The sequence below is a fragment of the Nanorana parkeri genome, unplaced genomic scaffold (genome assembly GCF_000935625.1).
Source record: "Nanorana parkeri isolate BGI_ZX_2015 unplaced genomic scaffold, ASM93562v1 scaffold630, whole genome shotgun sequence".
NCBI classification, from domain to species: Eukaryota; Metazoa; Chordata; class Amphibia; order Anura; family Dicroglossidae; genus Nanorana; species Nanorana parkeri.
In genome coordinates, this window is record NW_017306898.1 from 49150 (window position 1) to 62087 (window position 12938).

The following is a 12938-nucleotide window of genomic DNA, read 5'->3' on the forward strand; positions in this document are numbered from 1 at the left end:
ACAAGCTAGGCATTGCTGGAGTTCTCAGACCCCGTGGCCCTTAGCACACCAGACTCCCACCTATAGCAGATTTTTAAAATATATATATATATATACATACACATACTTTTGGAAGGGATAACATTCCTTATCAATCGATATTCCTCTATTAGTGGCCTGTTTGGTGAACTCTGTGGTCCTCTTTAAATTACTTTTAGTGGTAATAAAAATGAGGCAAAATACAACAGCCCAGTCGTTGTCTGATTTTGGTCTTAAAATGAACCTGTGGACATTCAGATATTTGCATATTATTAATAAACAATAAATGAGTTTTACTCATTTACTGACCTCCATAGCTGCAGGCACTGTGGAATTATTTCTCCCACAGCAGAAGCACTGAAGACTAGCTGTGGTCCTTCCCGAACAGGTTATATCACCTGATCTCTACTGCCAAGGGGAAAGACAGAGGCGCTGTGATTTCAAGGCTTCTGTTATGAACTTTGAGGATAAATTGCTCCACCGTGTCTGCAACTACAGAAGTCAGTGAGGGTTCTATTTAAGATTCCTTTATTGCTTGGTGTGAATGTAAATACCTGAATGGCCATAGCTCGGTCACAGGTGCCCTTTAATACTTCGACTTTCTCACCGTGTTTCTAAATTTTGATAATCGGCGGACACTGAAAATAGTGATTTATGTCCATCCAGCACGAGTTGATTGGGAGTCAGTGGAAGATGTGTTGCCTATAAGCCCTCCCCACTGAATTATTATCGTCACTGACATGAGTGGAATGGAATGAACCCTAATGGTTTGGGCCAACATAGGTTTTTTTTATTTCGGTTCCGATTCAAAGATGAGCAGTTAGAACCCGAGTGTGTGGTCATGCTTCATAATGTCATGAATTCTTCTGCACATGCATGACTGCTGGAGCATAGACTAGAACAGTTTTTTTCTGGAGCCTGCATGGCAGCATATTAATAGTTAGCATGCCATGCTAGGCACCAGGAAAGGACGATTACAGGCAATTATGATGCAATTTCCGTTTTTTTTCCCCCACAGAATGGTTTGCTCTTTTACTAAAATATAACCGGGATCAGTTCTCTGGTCAGTTTACTTTTAAAGATGATCGTAGACATTCAGGTAAATCCAAGTAAACTACCAAAAAGGTAGCAGGGCCCATCCATGTGCCATTTGAACCAAGTCAAGCACATCTGTCGCTGCTCGTGATTCTTGATGAGAGATCTACAGACGGGCAGATCTCTGTGCAGCTCCACCAACTAAAATCCACTGAACACAATGCACTGCATGACAAAGTAACAGAGCTCACAAAAGACGCAGACAAATCTGATGGCAGATATCAAAATATAAAATGTTTTCAAAGGAACCGTGCGCTTACCAAACAGGTCCGTGACAGCCGTTCATTATATTTTGCACTATTAATGGCGGGGCGACGTCGGTGCACAGATAGTGATGGGCGTCTGCTGTCAGCCTGAAGTAGCCGTCTATGAGGGAGGTGAACGAGAGGGCCACATCTGGAGAGGAGAGCTTCAGCTCCTAGATGGAACGTTAAAGTAGATCCAGCAATAAGGTTACTAGTCTGCATGAATACATTGTGACATGTCACAGCACACAGCAAAAATATAATACAAAGTCACCATTGGAGAAATCTGAACTCCAGGCAATTGCTTTGCAGCGCCATTCATGCGTTGTGTTGCATAAAGAAGGGGTCATGTCCATTTTACAGGGTGCGTTGGCATTTATTGGCTGCCTTACCACAAAACCATAATAATGCAAATGGGCCCCAAAAGTCTTTATATGATGGTAAAATGTTATAATTTATATATTATAAATAGGGCTGGTAATGATTAAAATTTTCGTGTTCGATTAATCGAAAAAAACTTTAATCGATTAATCAACTAATTTCGATTAATTATAACGCACATACAGATCCAACTACTTTTAGCTGATCTGCTTGCATTGCAACTCTGCATTAGTCAGTGGTAAATGTGGTATATACTATATACAATCACCGAACACTAGTTAGGTTCCACAATCCATGACTTAACTTCACACAAATAAGTTTTAAATTCAAACTGTAGCACTGACGTAGCCCTGGTTAAAGTAGGGTTCAGTGGGGTCTCACTAGTCCTGGTTAAACCCCACAGAGCCCTGGTGAGACCCTACCAAGCCCTGCTTTAACCAGGGCTCTGTAGGGTCTCACCAGAGCTATGTCGGGGTCTCGCCAGCCTGGTTAGACCCCTCAGAGCCCTGGTGAGATCCCACACTGCCCTGGTTAAACCCGGGCTCTGTAGGTTCTCACCAGCACCAGGGCTCCGTAGGGTCTCACCAGGGCTCTATGGGGTCCCACCATGGCTATGTGCGATTTCACCAGCCTGGTGAGACGCCACAGAGCCCTGGTTGAACCAGGGCTCTGTGGGGTCTCACCAGAGCTTTGAGGGGGCCTCACCAGGGTAGCAGGGCTCTGTGGGGTCTAACCAGCCTTGTTAGACCCACAGAGCCCTGGCAAGACCCCACAGAGCCCTGCTAAACCCGGGCTCTGTAGGTTCTCACCAGCACCAGGGCTCCGTAGGGTCTCACCAGGGCTCTGAGGGGGTCTCACCAGGGCTCTGAGGCGGTCTCACCAGGGCTCTGAGGGGGTCTCACCAGGGCTCCGAGGGGGTCTCACCAGGGTAGCAGATTATTGATTTTACTGTTTTACATGATATTTGTTTTTGCTGCCTTGTACAGACATGCGATGACTCACCGGCCCAAGAGTGAGGAGGAGACTCAACAGCCCAAGTGATTCCGTCAGGTAACGAAGGGAAGGGGGAGGAGTCTATGTCCGTGACGTCACCGGACTCCTCCCTCCTTCCCTTTGTTACCCATCACGGACAACTACATCACCCGACTCCTCCCCCCTTCCCTTCGTTAGCTGACAAGAGCCACTCAGGGAAGGGGGGAGGAGTCCAGTGACGTCGATGTCCGTGACGTCACCGGATCTCCGACGTAAGACCCGGAAGCCGGCGGAGAGGTGAGTAACTTTGATCGATCAAAATAATTTTGATCGATCAAAGAAATTAACGATTAATCAACGGATTAAGCGTTAATTTCCGCACCCCTAATTTTAAAGACAGAAGGCGAAATACTTGTATGGGAGCTGTTTAACTGCCAAAAGATTTACATTTCTGTCCAACCAACTCTGAAATTTACACAGCTCTGCCACACAGAACAGCCCCGCCTGGCAGACAGGAGACTTGATTTTTCTCTGCTATACTTAAGAGATCTATGGGGTCAGTGGTTTTCCCCAGGGTTCTCCTAAGGGTCACAGTAGGACATATACTAACCTCCTCCCGTGACCCAAAGCTCAGTATACCGCAAGCTACAGCTCTCTATGTACTGAGAACGCCGCAGCCAGGAGGGATCCCGACATTACTGTAGAGATCTACCCAGCTGCGTGAGTGACAGTTGTCTCTGCCTATCTAGAGGCAGAACCAGCTGTTCCCGCCCCCTCTCCCGTTTGTTCCTCCACTCAGCGCTGGAGGATCGGAGAGGGGAGGGGGGAATCCCTGCGGGGAGCGGTGACCGACGGTGACCACTCACTGCAGGGAGATGATGGGGAAGTGAGCAGATCGGCTGCATGTTTCTGCTCACTTCCCGATCGATAGAGCCGACCCGTGACTTGTCACAGGTCGGCTCTAACTATGAGGATGAGTGAAAAGCACTCACTTCATAGATCTCCTTTAAGTAACATTGACAGGTCTTGTCCTTCCCCCTCCCCTAGCACCGTGATAGCAGAGAAGGGTGAAAAAAGGCAGAACCATACAGTTCAGCCTATGTGTGTTTGTGTGTCTCTGTTTGTGTGTGTCTATGAAGTCCCATCATTCTGTATATCATGATCACAGAGGGAGACATCCTAAAGTTGATGAATTTATGTACAGATGATACCACTACCTGGGGAAGGGAGCTCCACATTTTTACTACTCTAAGGTTCCATTCACACGGGGACTTCTGGGATTCCTGCAGCAAGAACCGATTGACTCCTGCAGCAGGAATGCAAGGTGTCCCCATTTAGATGTAGCTGCTGTACCCATTGAAGTAAATGACAGGGCGACAGCGGCCATAATCGGTCAGCAGCAGCCTGCTGGGACTGGGCTGGATGCATGCAGCAACAATCATCTATTCTAAGTCACATGTATGATTACATGCGGTCTGCCAATGACAGATGAGGCCGCCGTCCCCCTGTTATTACCTTCCATGGGTACAGCGGCCGTATCTGAATGGGACACCTGGGAATCCATAGGGTTCTTGCCGTAGGAATCATCGAACGCCCCGTGTGAATGTAGCCTAACAGTAAAGAACCCCTTACATATTTTAAGATTAACAGGGTTATTCACAAAAGGGTGAAGAGTCTGGAGAAGGCCGGAGAAGGGAACAATCCAGGACAACATAGCTGAACTGGAAAAATTCTCCAATTCAGCTCACTTTCCAGATCAGATTGTTCACTTCTCTGGCCTTCTCCAAACCCTTCACCCCTTTGTGAATAACCCTGTTAATCTTTTTTCCCATCTCAAATTTTTCCCATGTATCTTCTTCAGGGATCGTAGAATAAAACAGATTATTACAGTTACTATAGTCACCTTTAATATATCTGTACGTTGTGATTTTATCCCCTCTTAAGCATTGCTTCTCCAGAGTGAATGAGCTTTGTAAACGTTCCCCCCCAGCAAGGTCCTCCAGCCCCCTTGACCAAACCAAAACTAAACTGCAAATTTAGAATACGGGCGAACCTTAAAAGGGGCAGAACCTGGTTGACACTGACTGTAAGCGGTCACGTGTATTGCCAGGTTGCAGACATGGGGGAGAGGGGTAGGCTTGAGCTTTGGAGTAAAGTGAAGATTTGAATACTAGAAAAGCTGCGGTTTCAGGGGCAGTAAGGGAGCTGGGTAACAAATGTAAGCAAATGGTTTTTTTTCTCCGTATCTCTAAGGCCTGGTTCACACCTGGGGGTTTTACAGCGCGTTCCTACGCGCTATAAGACGCTCAACGTGTGAAAACCAATGATTGCCTATGGGCATGGTTCCCACCTGGGCGTTTTACAGCGCGTAGGAACGAGCTGCAAAACGCCCAAAGAAGTACAGGAGCTTCTTTGGGGCGTATTTGCCGCGCGTATCCATTAGGATACAGCCGGATAGCCTTCGGAAACGCGTGTTTGTCGCGCGTCTTTTGCCGCAAATCACGGTAGACACGCGCAGCAAAAGAGCATATTCGGTACGCCTAGGTGTGAACCCAGCCTATAGGTTGAACTCAATGGACTTTTCCACCTAAGTAACTTTGTATGTAAAAGTGTGTTGGTGTGTGTATATTCTGTATATATGTAATGACATGGGGGTTAGGTCACGGGATCAATGGCATGCAAATAGAGTTTACAAAGACTTTGAGGGCAGTGATAACTTTGCATCTCAGAGGAGAGTTGGGCCCTTTCCATACACTCTCCACTATAATGATGACACTTACCATGCACTTGTTGTCCTGGTTGTTTATGTAGACCATGTCATCCTTCACCACGATGTGGGTGATCTCCGGAAAGTAGGAGAAGGAGCCCCACTGCTCTTTGGCGTTGGCTTTCGCATCCGTCTTTTTATTCTTGTGATCGCTCTTTTTCCTTTTCGGTTTCTTTTCTTTCTCTACCGTCACGGGCTGCAGGAAAGATGAAACAGAACGACATCTAAACACTGCAAAATGCCATCCTTCTCCATGTAGAGGAAATGAAAGGTTATCACCCCAAGGAAAAGCACAAGAGAGGTCTTAGACCAGGGCCGCCCACAATTTTTCATCTGGAGATCTACTTTTCAAATGACGAGCTCAATGAGATCTACCAATGAAAAAAACACCTGCATTCAGGGGCGGGAGGGGGTATGGCGGTGCCATTGACTTCAATACACCGCCACGCCCCCTCCCACCCCTGAACGCAGTGAGCCAGCCGGTCTTGCGTTCCAGTGATTTCTAGAGGCCGAACACTCTGGAAGCAGACTGAGGTGTGAACCAGCCCTCTCTCTTGGCTGTCTCGACTCTCTCACACAGCTCACTCCCCAGTATCCATGTCACCAACACTATCTACACTCCAGTACCTTGGTTCTCACCTGGTGGGTCCTGACCCAAAAGTGGGTCGCAACCCCATGTTTAGTGGGCCCACTTCCACTAAGTATCCATGTCACCAACACTATCTACACTCCAGTACATACAGCTCACTCCCCAATATCCATGTCACCAACACTATCTACACTCCAGTACATACAGCTCACTCCCCAGTATCCAAGTCACCAACACAATCTACACTCCAGTACATAGAGCTCACTCCCCAGTATCCAAGTCACCAACACTATCTACACTCCAGTACATAGAGCTCACTCCCCAGTATCCATGTCACCAACACTATCTACACTCCAGTACATACAGCTCACTCCCCAATATCCATGTCACCAACACTATCTACACTCCAGTACATACAGCTCACTCCCCAGTATCCAAGTCACCAACACTATCTACACTCCAGTACATACAGCTCACTCCCCAGTATCCATGCCACCAACACTATCTACACTCCAGTACATACAGCTCACTCCCCAGTATCCATGTCACAAGTGAGATTTCCACTATAGCACACACAACTCCCTTCCCAGTATTTGTCACCAGTGAGATCTGCACTCCAGCACACTCTCCAGTGTCCATTTTTACTAATGACATGTGCACTAAAGCACCGCAGCTCACTTCCCAGTATCCATGTCACCAGCAAGATCTGCAAGCCAGCACACACAGCTCACTCCTCAATATCTATGTCACAAGTGAGATCTGCGCTATAGCACACACATTTTGCCAGCGAGATCTGCACCAATGCACACTGTGCTAATTCCAAAAGTATCCAAGTCTCCAGCGAGATCTGCACTAATGCAAACACTGGTTATTCCCCAGTATTCAGGTCAATCGTGACATTTGCACTCCTGTACCGGCTGCTCACTGCCCAGCATCCATATTACCAGCCAGATCTGCACTCCTGTAGACACAGTGTCACCACTCACTGTGCCCAATAAAAATCAGTTTTACACATCATTGCAGAATGTGGTTGAATCATTTTTTGTGTGTAATTCATCTATAAACTGCTTCTTGTCTCTACTTACAGCTGGTTTCACCCTCCACAGGATGCCATCGTTCCCATTCACCTTAACCTCATACACGCCGACGGTTGGAAACCCGTTCTGTTCATTCTCCGAGGAAACCTTTAAGTGTTGTGTCTCAAATATCTCGGCCCCATAATTTTTGGTCAGTGTCTCCAGAGTGGACATGTACTTCACTTTCAGGTCATGCGGGGAAACGCTGCTGTCACAGATCGTTTTATTGTTGAATTCTTTCAGGAAATTCTTGAAGACGTTATTTATCCGTATCCGAGTGAGGATATTCCTTTGTTTAATGGTTCGGTTTAAGGTTTCTGGGATATACCTCTTGTAGCTAAAAGGTTAAGAAAAATGGGTTACTTAAAACATATTAATCCATGGTGCCTCACAGAGAATTATCATTAGACCCGTTCATATCATTAGACCCAACATTGACCAGAGTCAGTCTAGGGATAATTTTTTTGGGGGGGATTCCATGCTTTTCTGGAATTGAAAACCATAGAGGGAATTCTGCACTGGGATGATGATTGTCCCACCTTTCCATTCTGCCACTTTTCACTGGCTTCCTCCCCGTATAGGTGCAGTGATCATCAGCCCAGCGTGGAATACTTCATTCGGTTTTCAGTTCAGGAAAAGCTTTTGTATGACAAACATCCTGAAGCAGAAACAATAATGCCAACCCATATGTAATCTGTTATGTCGTATCTGTATTTCATATCTGTATCTGAAAGGGTGATAAACACTCTGCAAAGAGCAGTGCAAACACGTATGCTAGGCCAACAATACAAACATATGGCAATGGAGGGAGGCAATGCCACAGCTATTGATACATGATTTATAACCCAATCCATTCAGAGGCAGAGAACAACAGGCCCATCCACTGTAGCCCCGGGGCCCGCTATTGTGTCCCATGCAAGTCAGCCAATAAACTGAAGGTTGTGCACACATGGTCAACTTGTTTCCTACTGCAAAAAGGGAAGGATTGGCCCAGTTGCATGAAGACTCCGTAGCAGTACAAATCTGTACGTGCAATGAGCGCTTTCCCATTTGGTTAGCCATAAATGGCTCAAGGGCTGTACAAGTTTTGCACTGGGACCCAGTCTGGCTGTTTATTATCAATATAACCGATAAGAATAAAGATTATCTTAAGAGCTCAGCCAGCAGCATGTTGCCAGATACATGAGATCATCATCTAATCATGCTGTCAGCCATTCAGGATAAAAATAGTTGAACTGGGCGACTGTTCTCTTGTATGCGGGCGGGTGCGGGCGGGTACACCCTGCCCATACATATCTGTTTTAAAAGGAAATCAGCAACTAAAATATAGCATGCATGGCGTGACAACAGGAACTATAAAGTGCTGATACAATAACAAGTGGCTGTCATAATCCTCCCACCGGGAGCTCCCAAATCCACAATGTATTGCATAAATAGGTTGTTGAAGAGGAAATGTTGGGATTAGAGAACAGAAATGGGTAAGTGTGTGCTTCAACTCTGGAAAATGGAGCCAAATCTATGCAAAGTAGATATGTAAATACAAAAGCAGTTTATTTAGTTGTTCCGTTCCAGCAAATGTGGTTTGATGCCTCATGGCATGGTTTTGTTTTTTTTATTTAAGTAGACATCTTTTCCCTTTGTCTATGTTATATGAAGGCAAGAAAAATAATGCATTACATTGTAGTCTCCCAGCACTCCATGAACAGAGAGCCCCTAGGCGGGGCCATCCAAGCTAACAGTGGTGCTTGGTGACCAGAGAGATGACCCGTCCTCTAGATTAGTGGTTCGACCCTCATTTGTCCTTTCATCACGACCCAAGTCACACCACATTGGAGCGCACGGTATTGCAGTACTGCATGTTCCGGTGAGGGCAATCGAACTGTGAGCGGGAGGTGCGTTTGGGATGCCATTCAAATGAACGGGGGGGGGGGGGGCTGCTGTGCTGTGACGGAGTTCCATCCATACATGAATTGCTTGAACATCTGCCTTGCGTGCCTGTAGAGGTGCCGGAAGCCAGAATGTGACATCACTCCAGTCCAGGCACCTCTACTGGGCACCCGAGGGAGCTGTAAGCAATGCACATATGGCTGGAGTTCCCTCATGTGACACTCTGTACCAGGCAGCATATTTTGAATGGCTGTTTAACACGACAGTGCTGCGCTAGGGAAAGGCTGAGGAACTTCTCACCTAGCGTAGTGGAGGGCACACGGCGACCCACTTAACACGGGATCGCGACCCTCCAGTTGAGAACCAAGGCTCTAGATCAGGGGTCTCAAACCTCCGGCCCTCCATCTGTGGTGGAACTACAAATCCCATGAGTTATTGCAAGATTCTCACGGCCACAGACATGACTCCCGAAGAGAGATGCATCATGGGATTTGTAGTTTCACCACAGCTGGAGGGCCGGAGGTTTGAGACACCTGCTCTAGATAATGCCACAGATATCCAAGGCCAAACAAACTCCATAGGGCCTGTGGTTTTGTTGGGGCCATTCATGTAGCAAAATAAAATAAAAGTCCTTCCTCCATTCCTTGATAAACAGCAGCAGGACCCCCATCCTGCTGCTGTATGAAGTGCATTAGGAGCCCAATGGCATTCCCAAGGGTAACAACTATATTTTTGGTTTGCAATTCAATACCAGGTTTCTCCGCCGAGAGGTGCAGGAAAGGAACCTAAAATTGTAGATCACGTTCTCAGGTAAACCCAGGACCTGCAGGAGCGGTGCCGAGAGGACACCGGATTTCCAGCTCTGCATGTGTATTCTACCTAAACACACAGAGGGGAATTTATCAAAACTGGAGAACCAATCAGCTTCTCTCTTCAGTTTGTTCAGTTAAGATTTGAAAATGAGAGAGAGAAGCCGATTGGTTGCCATGGACAACTGCTCCAGATTTGATAAATTCCCCTCAACAGTTTAGAAGGCATGTGGCTCTAATAACTGCCATGACTGACCTTATTTCCTTGGGGAGTTCGGGAAGCTGCATGTTCATCTTGATGGCATAGTGAGATATCGCCAGCACTGCCATTCCTAAACATTCGTTTTCTATTTCGTGCACCTCCTGTTCGTTTTTGGGGTCCCGGACTGGAGCCAAACACTTTACCAGCTCATACTGGCCCTAATGAAAGCAAAGGTAAGGAAAAGAAGTCCCATTAAATCTATTTCTGAGGCAATAGGCAAAGTCCCCATCTTGTTTAATTCTTCTATTGAAGAGCTACATCACTGGTCTTTCATTCTCATTTCAGTTTCCATCTTATTCTTGCTTGAAGCCCAATTCCAGGGAACATCCCTTTAGGTCTGCGCCCGCACTGAGGATTAACTGCTAGCATATGTCTAGGAGACAGAAAAAAAACTGTCTTACTTGACTGATCCCCGCTCCCTCCGGGCTGCTAGACCAGTCCCTGCAGGCTTTTCTACCCTTTGCTCCGGTGGTCAAAGGAGCCCTGCATGGTGCATAGCTCTTTTACTGCATATAGACTTTGCTGCCTTGAAAAAGGACCCGGGTGGCCTCGAAACGTTCACTGGTGATTGACATTTGCAGCTATAGAGCCACATCTTACATAAGGTGCTGACCTTTCTTCATGCCAAGTCTCCGCTGACTGTGCACCAAGGAAGTATGGAGGCAACAGGTTTGTGTGTGGGGTGAATGCATTGTTCATTCCCACTGGGAACATTCACCCTGTTGGTTCTGGTGACACTTGCCACAGACTGAAAGTGAGGAAAATCCAAATCTTTGAGTTGTTTCCAGAATAAGAATAGAGGGAAATTCCTCAAATGGGGACACTTATTCTGAATACTGCTAGGAGAGCATTTCCATCGCTTTGGAGAAGTTGGTTTACACCACTTACACTTGTTTATACAGGACAGGAAGTGAAGAAAAATTCATCCAAAAAAAAACAAAAAACAAAACAAAAAACTGATAGGAATTTTAAATACTCCCTAATCTAATATTCCTCAATAGGCACAAAGGAAATAAACCCACGTTGTGTGCACCAAATGCCTTTGCATCACTGTGCTACACATAGCCTGTGCAGAGAGCAGAGCTGCGGGAGGGGGCGGAGACTAGACCAGTCAACCTGCACAAGGAAAGAGTGCAGCAGTGACTGGTCTCTATTACAGGAGGGGGCGGAGACAAGACCAGTCACCCTGCACAAGGAAAGAGTGCAGCAGTGAGTGCTCTTTATTGCAGGAGGGGGCGGAGACAAGACCAGTCACCCTGCACAAGAGTAGAGAGCACCAGTGAGCGGTCTTTATTACCGGAGGTGAGACCAGTCCCCCTGCACAAGAAGAGAGCAGCAGTGAAGCGTCTTTATTACAGGAAGCTCCAAGTCTTACACGGGATCAGATCTGGAAGTAATCCACAAAGCTCACCAAGATCCATATAGGAATGCACGCGCCTCTTGTATTTAGACAATATTTGCTTTTCCAGCGTTCAGCTTTAAAATAGCCAATACTGAGCAAGCGCTCTTCACCTGGAGTGTGTGGCTTTCATCTACCTGGTGTCTCCTCCATCACTGCACCATTATATGAAACCAGACGTACACAACTGCCAATCTCAATTAGGCCAGTTCGGCTTTAATATATATTTGTTTTCCTGCATTGCGATGGGTTTACCTGTGCGAATATATAATCCAGCGAGTTGGCATCAAGAATCGGGGTTCCCTCTTGCACCTTGCCCTCATAATTGTCCCTGTGCTTCTTAGGGTAATATCTGAAGACCGGTGGTTCGTTTTCATTTGTTCCGTGCCAATTTGTGAAGAAGAATCTGTGGGAATGAAAGAAGAGAATGACTGAATGAATGACCCGGAGAATGGACTCATTGTAATGGATTGCTTTTAGGCAACGCAAGCCAACACAACGCGACATACCCCACGTGGACGCATATGCCAGAGATTAGAAGAAAATGAGGTTTACAGTATACGTAATCCCAACCATTAACATCTAAAATCCCGTAAAGACATTCAGAGAATTACAGTCTCAATAAAACCTTGTGACCCTCCCAAGAAAGTCCTTGTTCGGGCACTTCCTGTTATAGGGTGACAACGCTCTGTCCTTGCTTCCCAACTGTGCTCCAGTGTTGTCACCGTCTTACAGGGGCTTCCCAAGGGAACAACAAGCGACCGCATTAGCACATTACCCAGCAATGGTCCACTGTTGTAGTCTTTAGGAAACCTGCCCTTAAAAATGTCATGCGGCCATCGCTGGAGCGCGTGTAGACACAAAGTGGCTGCAGGAGATCAGCAGCACCGAGATGCAACAAAGGATTTATAAAAAGTGAAAACAAGTGTCATTAACCCCTTCATGACTGAGGCCTTTATTTTTTGTAACCATTTTAGGCCTAAAAAGGATTTAAAACCCACAAACATTAAATATTCTCTGAAAGCCAAGACCCTGTAGAATAAAATGTTGGCATTTGCAAATTTTTTTATGTTGCACGACATTAGCGCAACTTCTTATCAAGCCAACTCCTTATCAAAATGTAATGATACATGCACTTTAATGCCCCAAAACACAATAAAATACCCATTTGTTTTATAACATATAAAAGATGGTTACAACGAGTAAATAGATACCCGACATGCATGGGTTAAAAATAGTGCACGTCCGTAAAACTGCAACAAAATCCAAAAAGTCCATAGACGATAATTTAAAAGCCTCCACAGTTCATCAGTTTAGAGATGCGCATAAATATTGGCCCTAGAACTATTGCTCTCACTCCGGCCTGCCCGGCCATACTCAACATGGTGGCGACAGGTACTCTTTAAGACGATATTGGGAGTCCAAAATACCCCTAGTG

At 46.2% G+C, this 12938-nt stretch overlaps 1 protein-coding gene across 1 annotated transcript in view; it reads right to left on the reverse strand.

The window, feature by feature from the left end:
- Positions 1–12938, reverse strand: part of JAK1 (Janus kinase 1) — a 71370-nt gene that overhangs the window by 42280 nt on the left and 16152 nt on the right. The window contains exons 3-7 of the mRNA XM_018563095.1: positions 11756–11906; positions 10096–10259; positions 7153–7480; positions 5492–5674; positions 1374–1531 (exon numbers count right to left, since the gene is read on the reverse strand). Of these exons, the coding sequence (XP_018418597.1) occupies positions 1374–1531; positions 5492–5674; positions 7153–7480; positions 10096–10259; positions 11756–11906 (984 nt within the window). The remainder of the gene's footprint in view (positions 1–1373; positions 1532–5491; positions 5675–7152; positions 7481–10095; positions 10260–11755; positions 11907–12938) is intronic.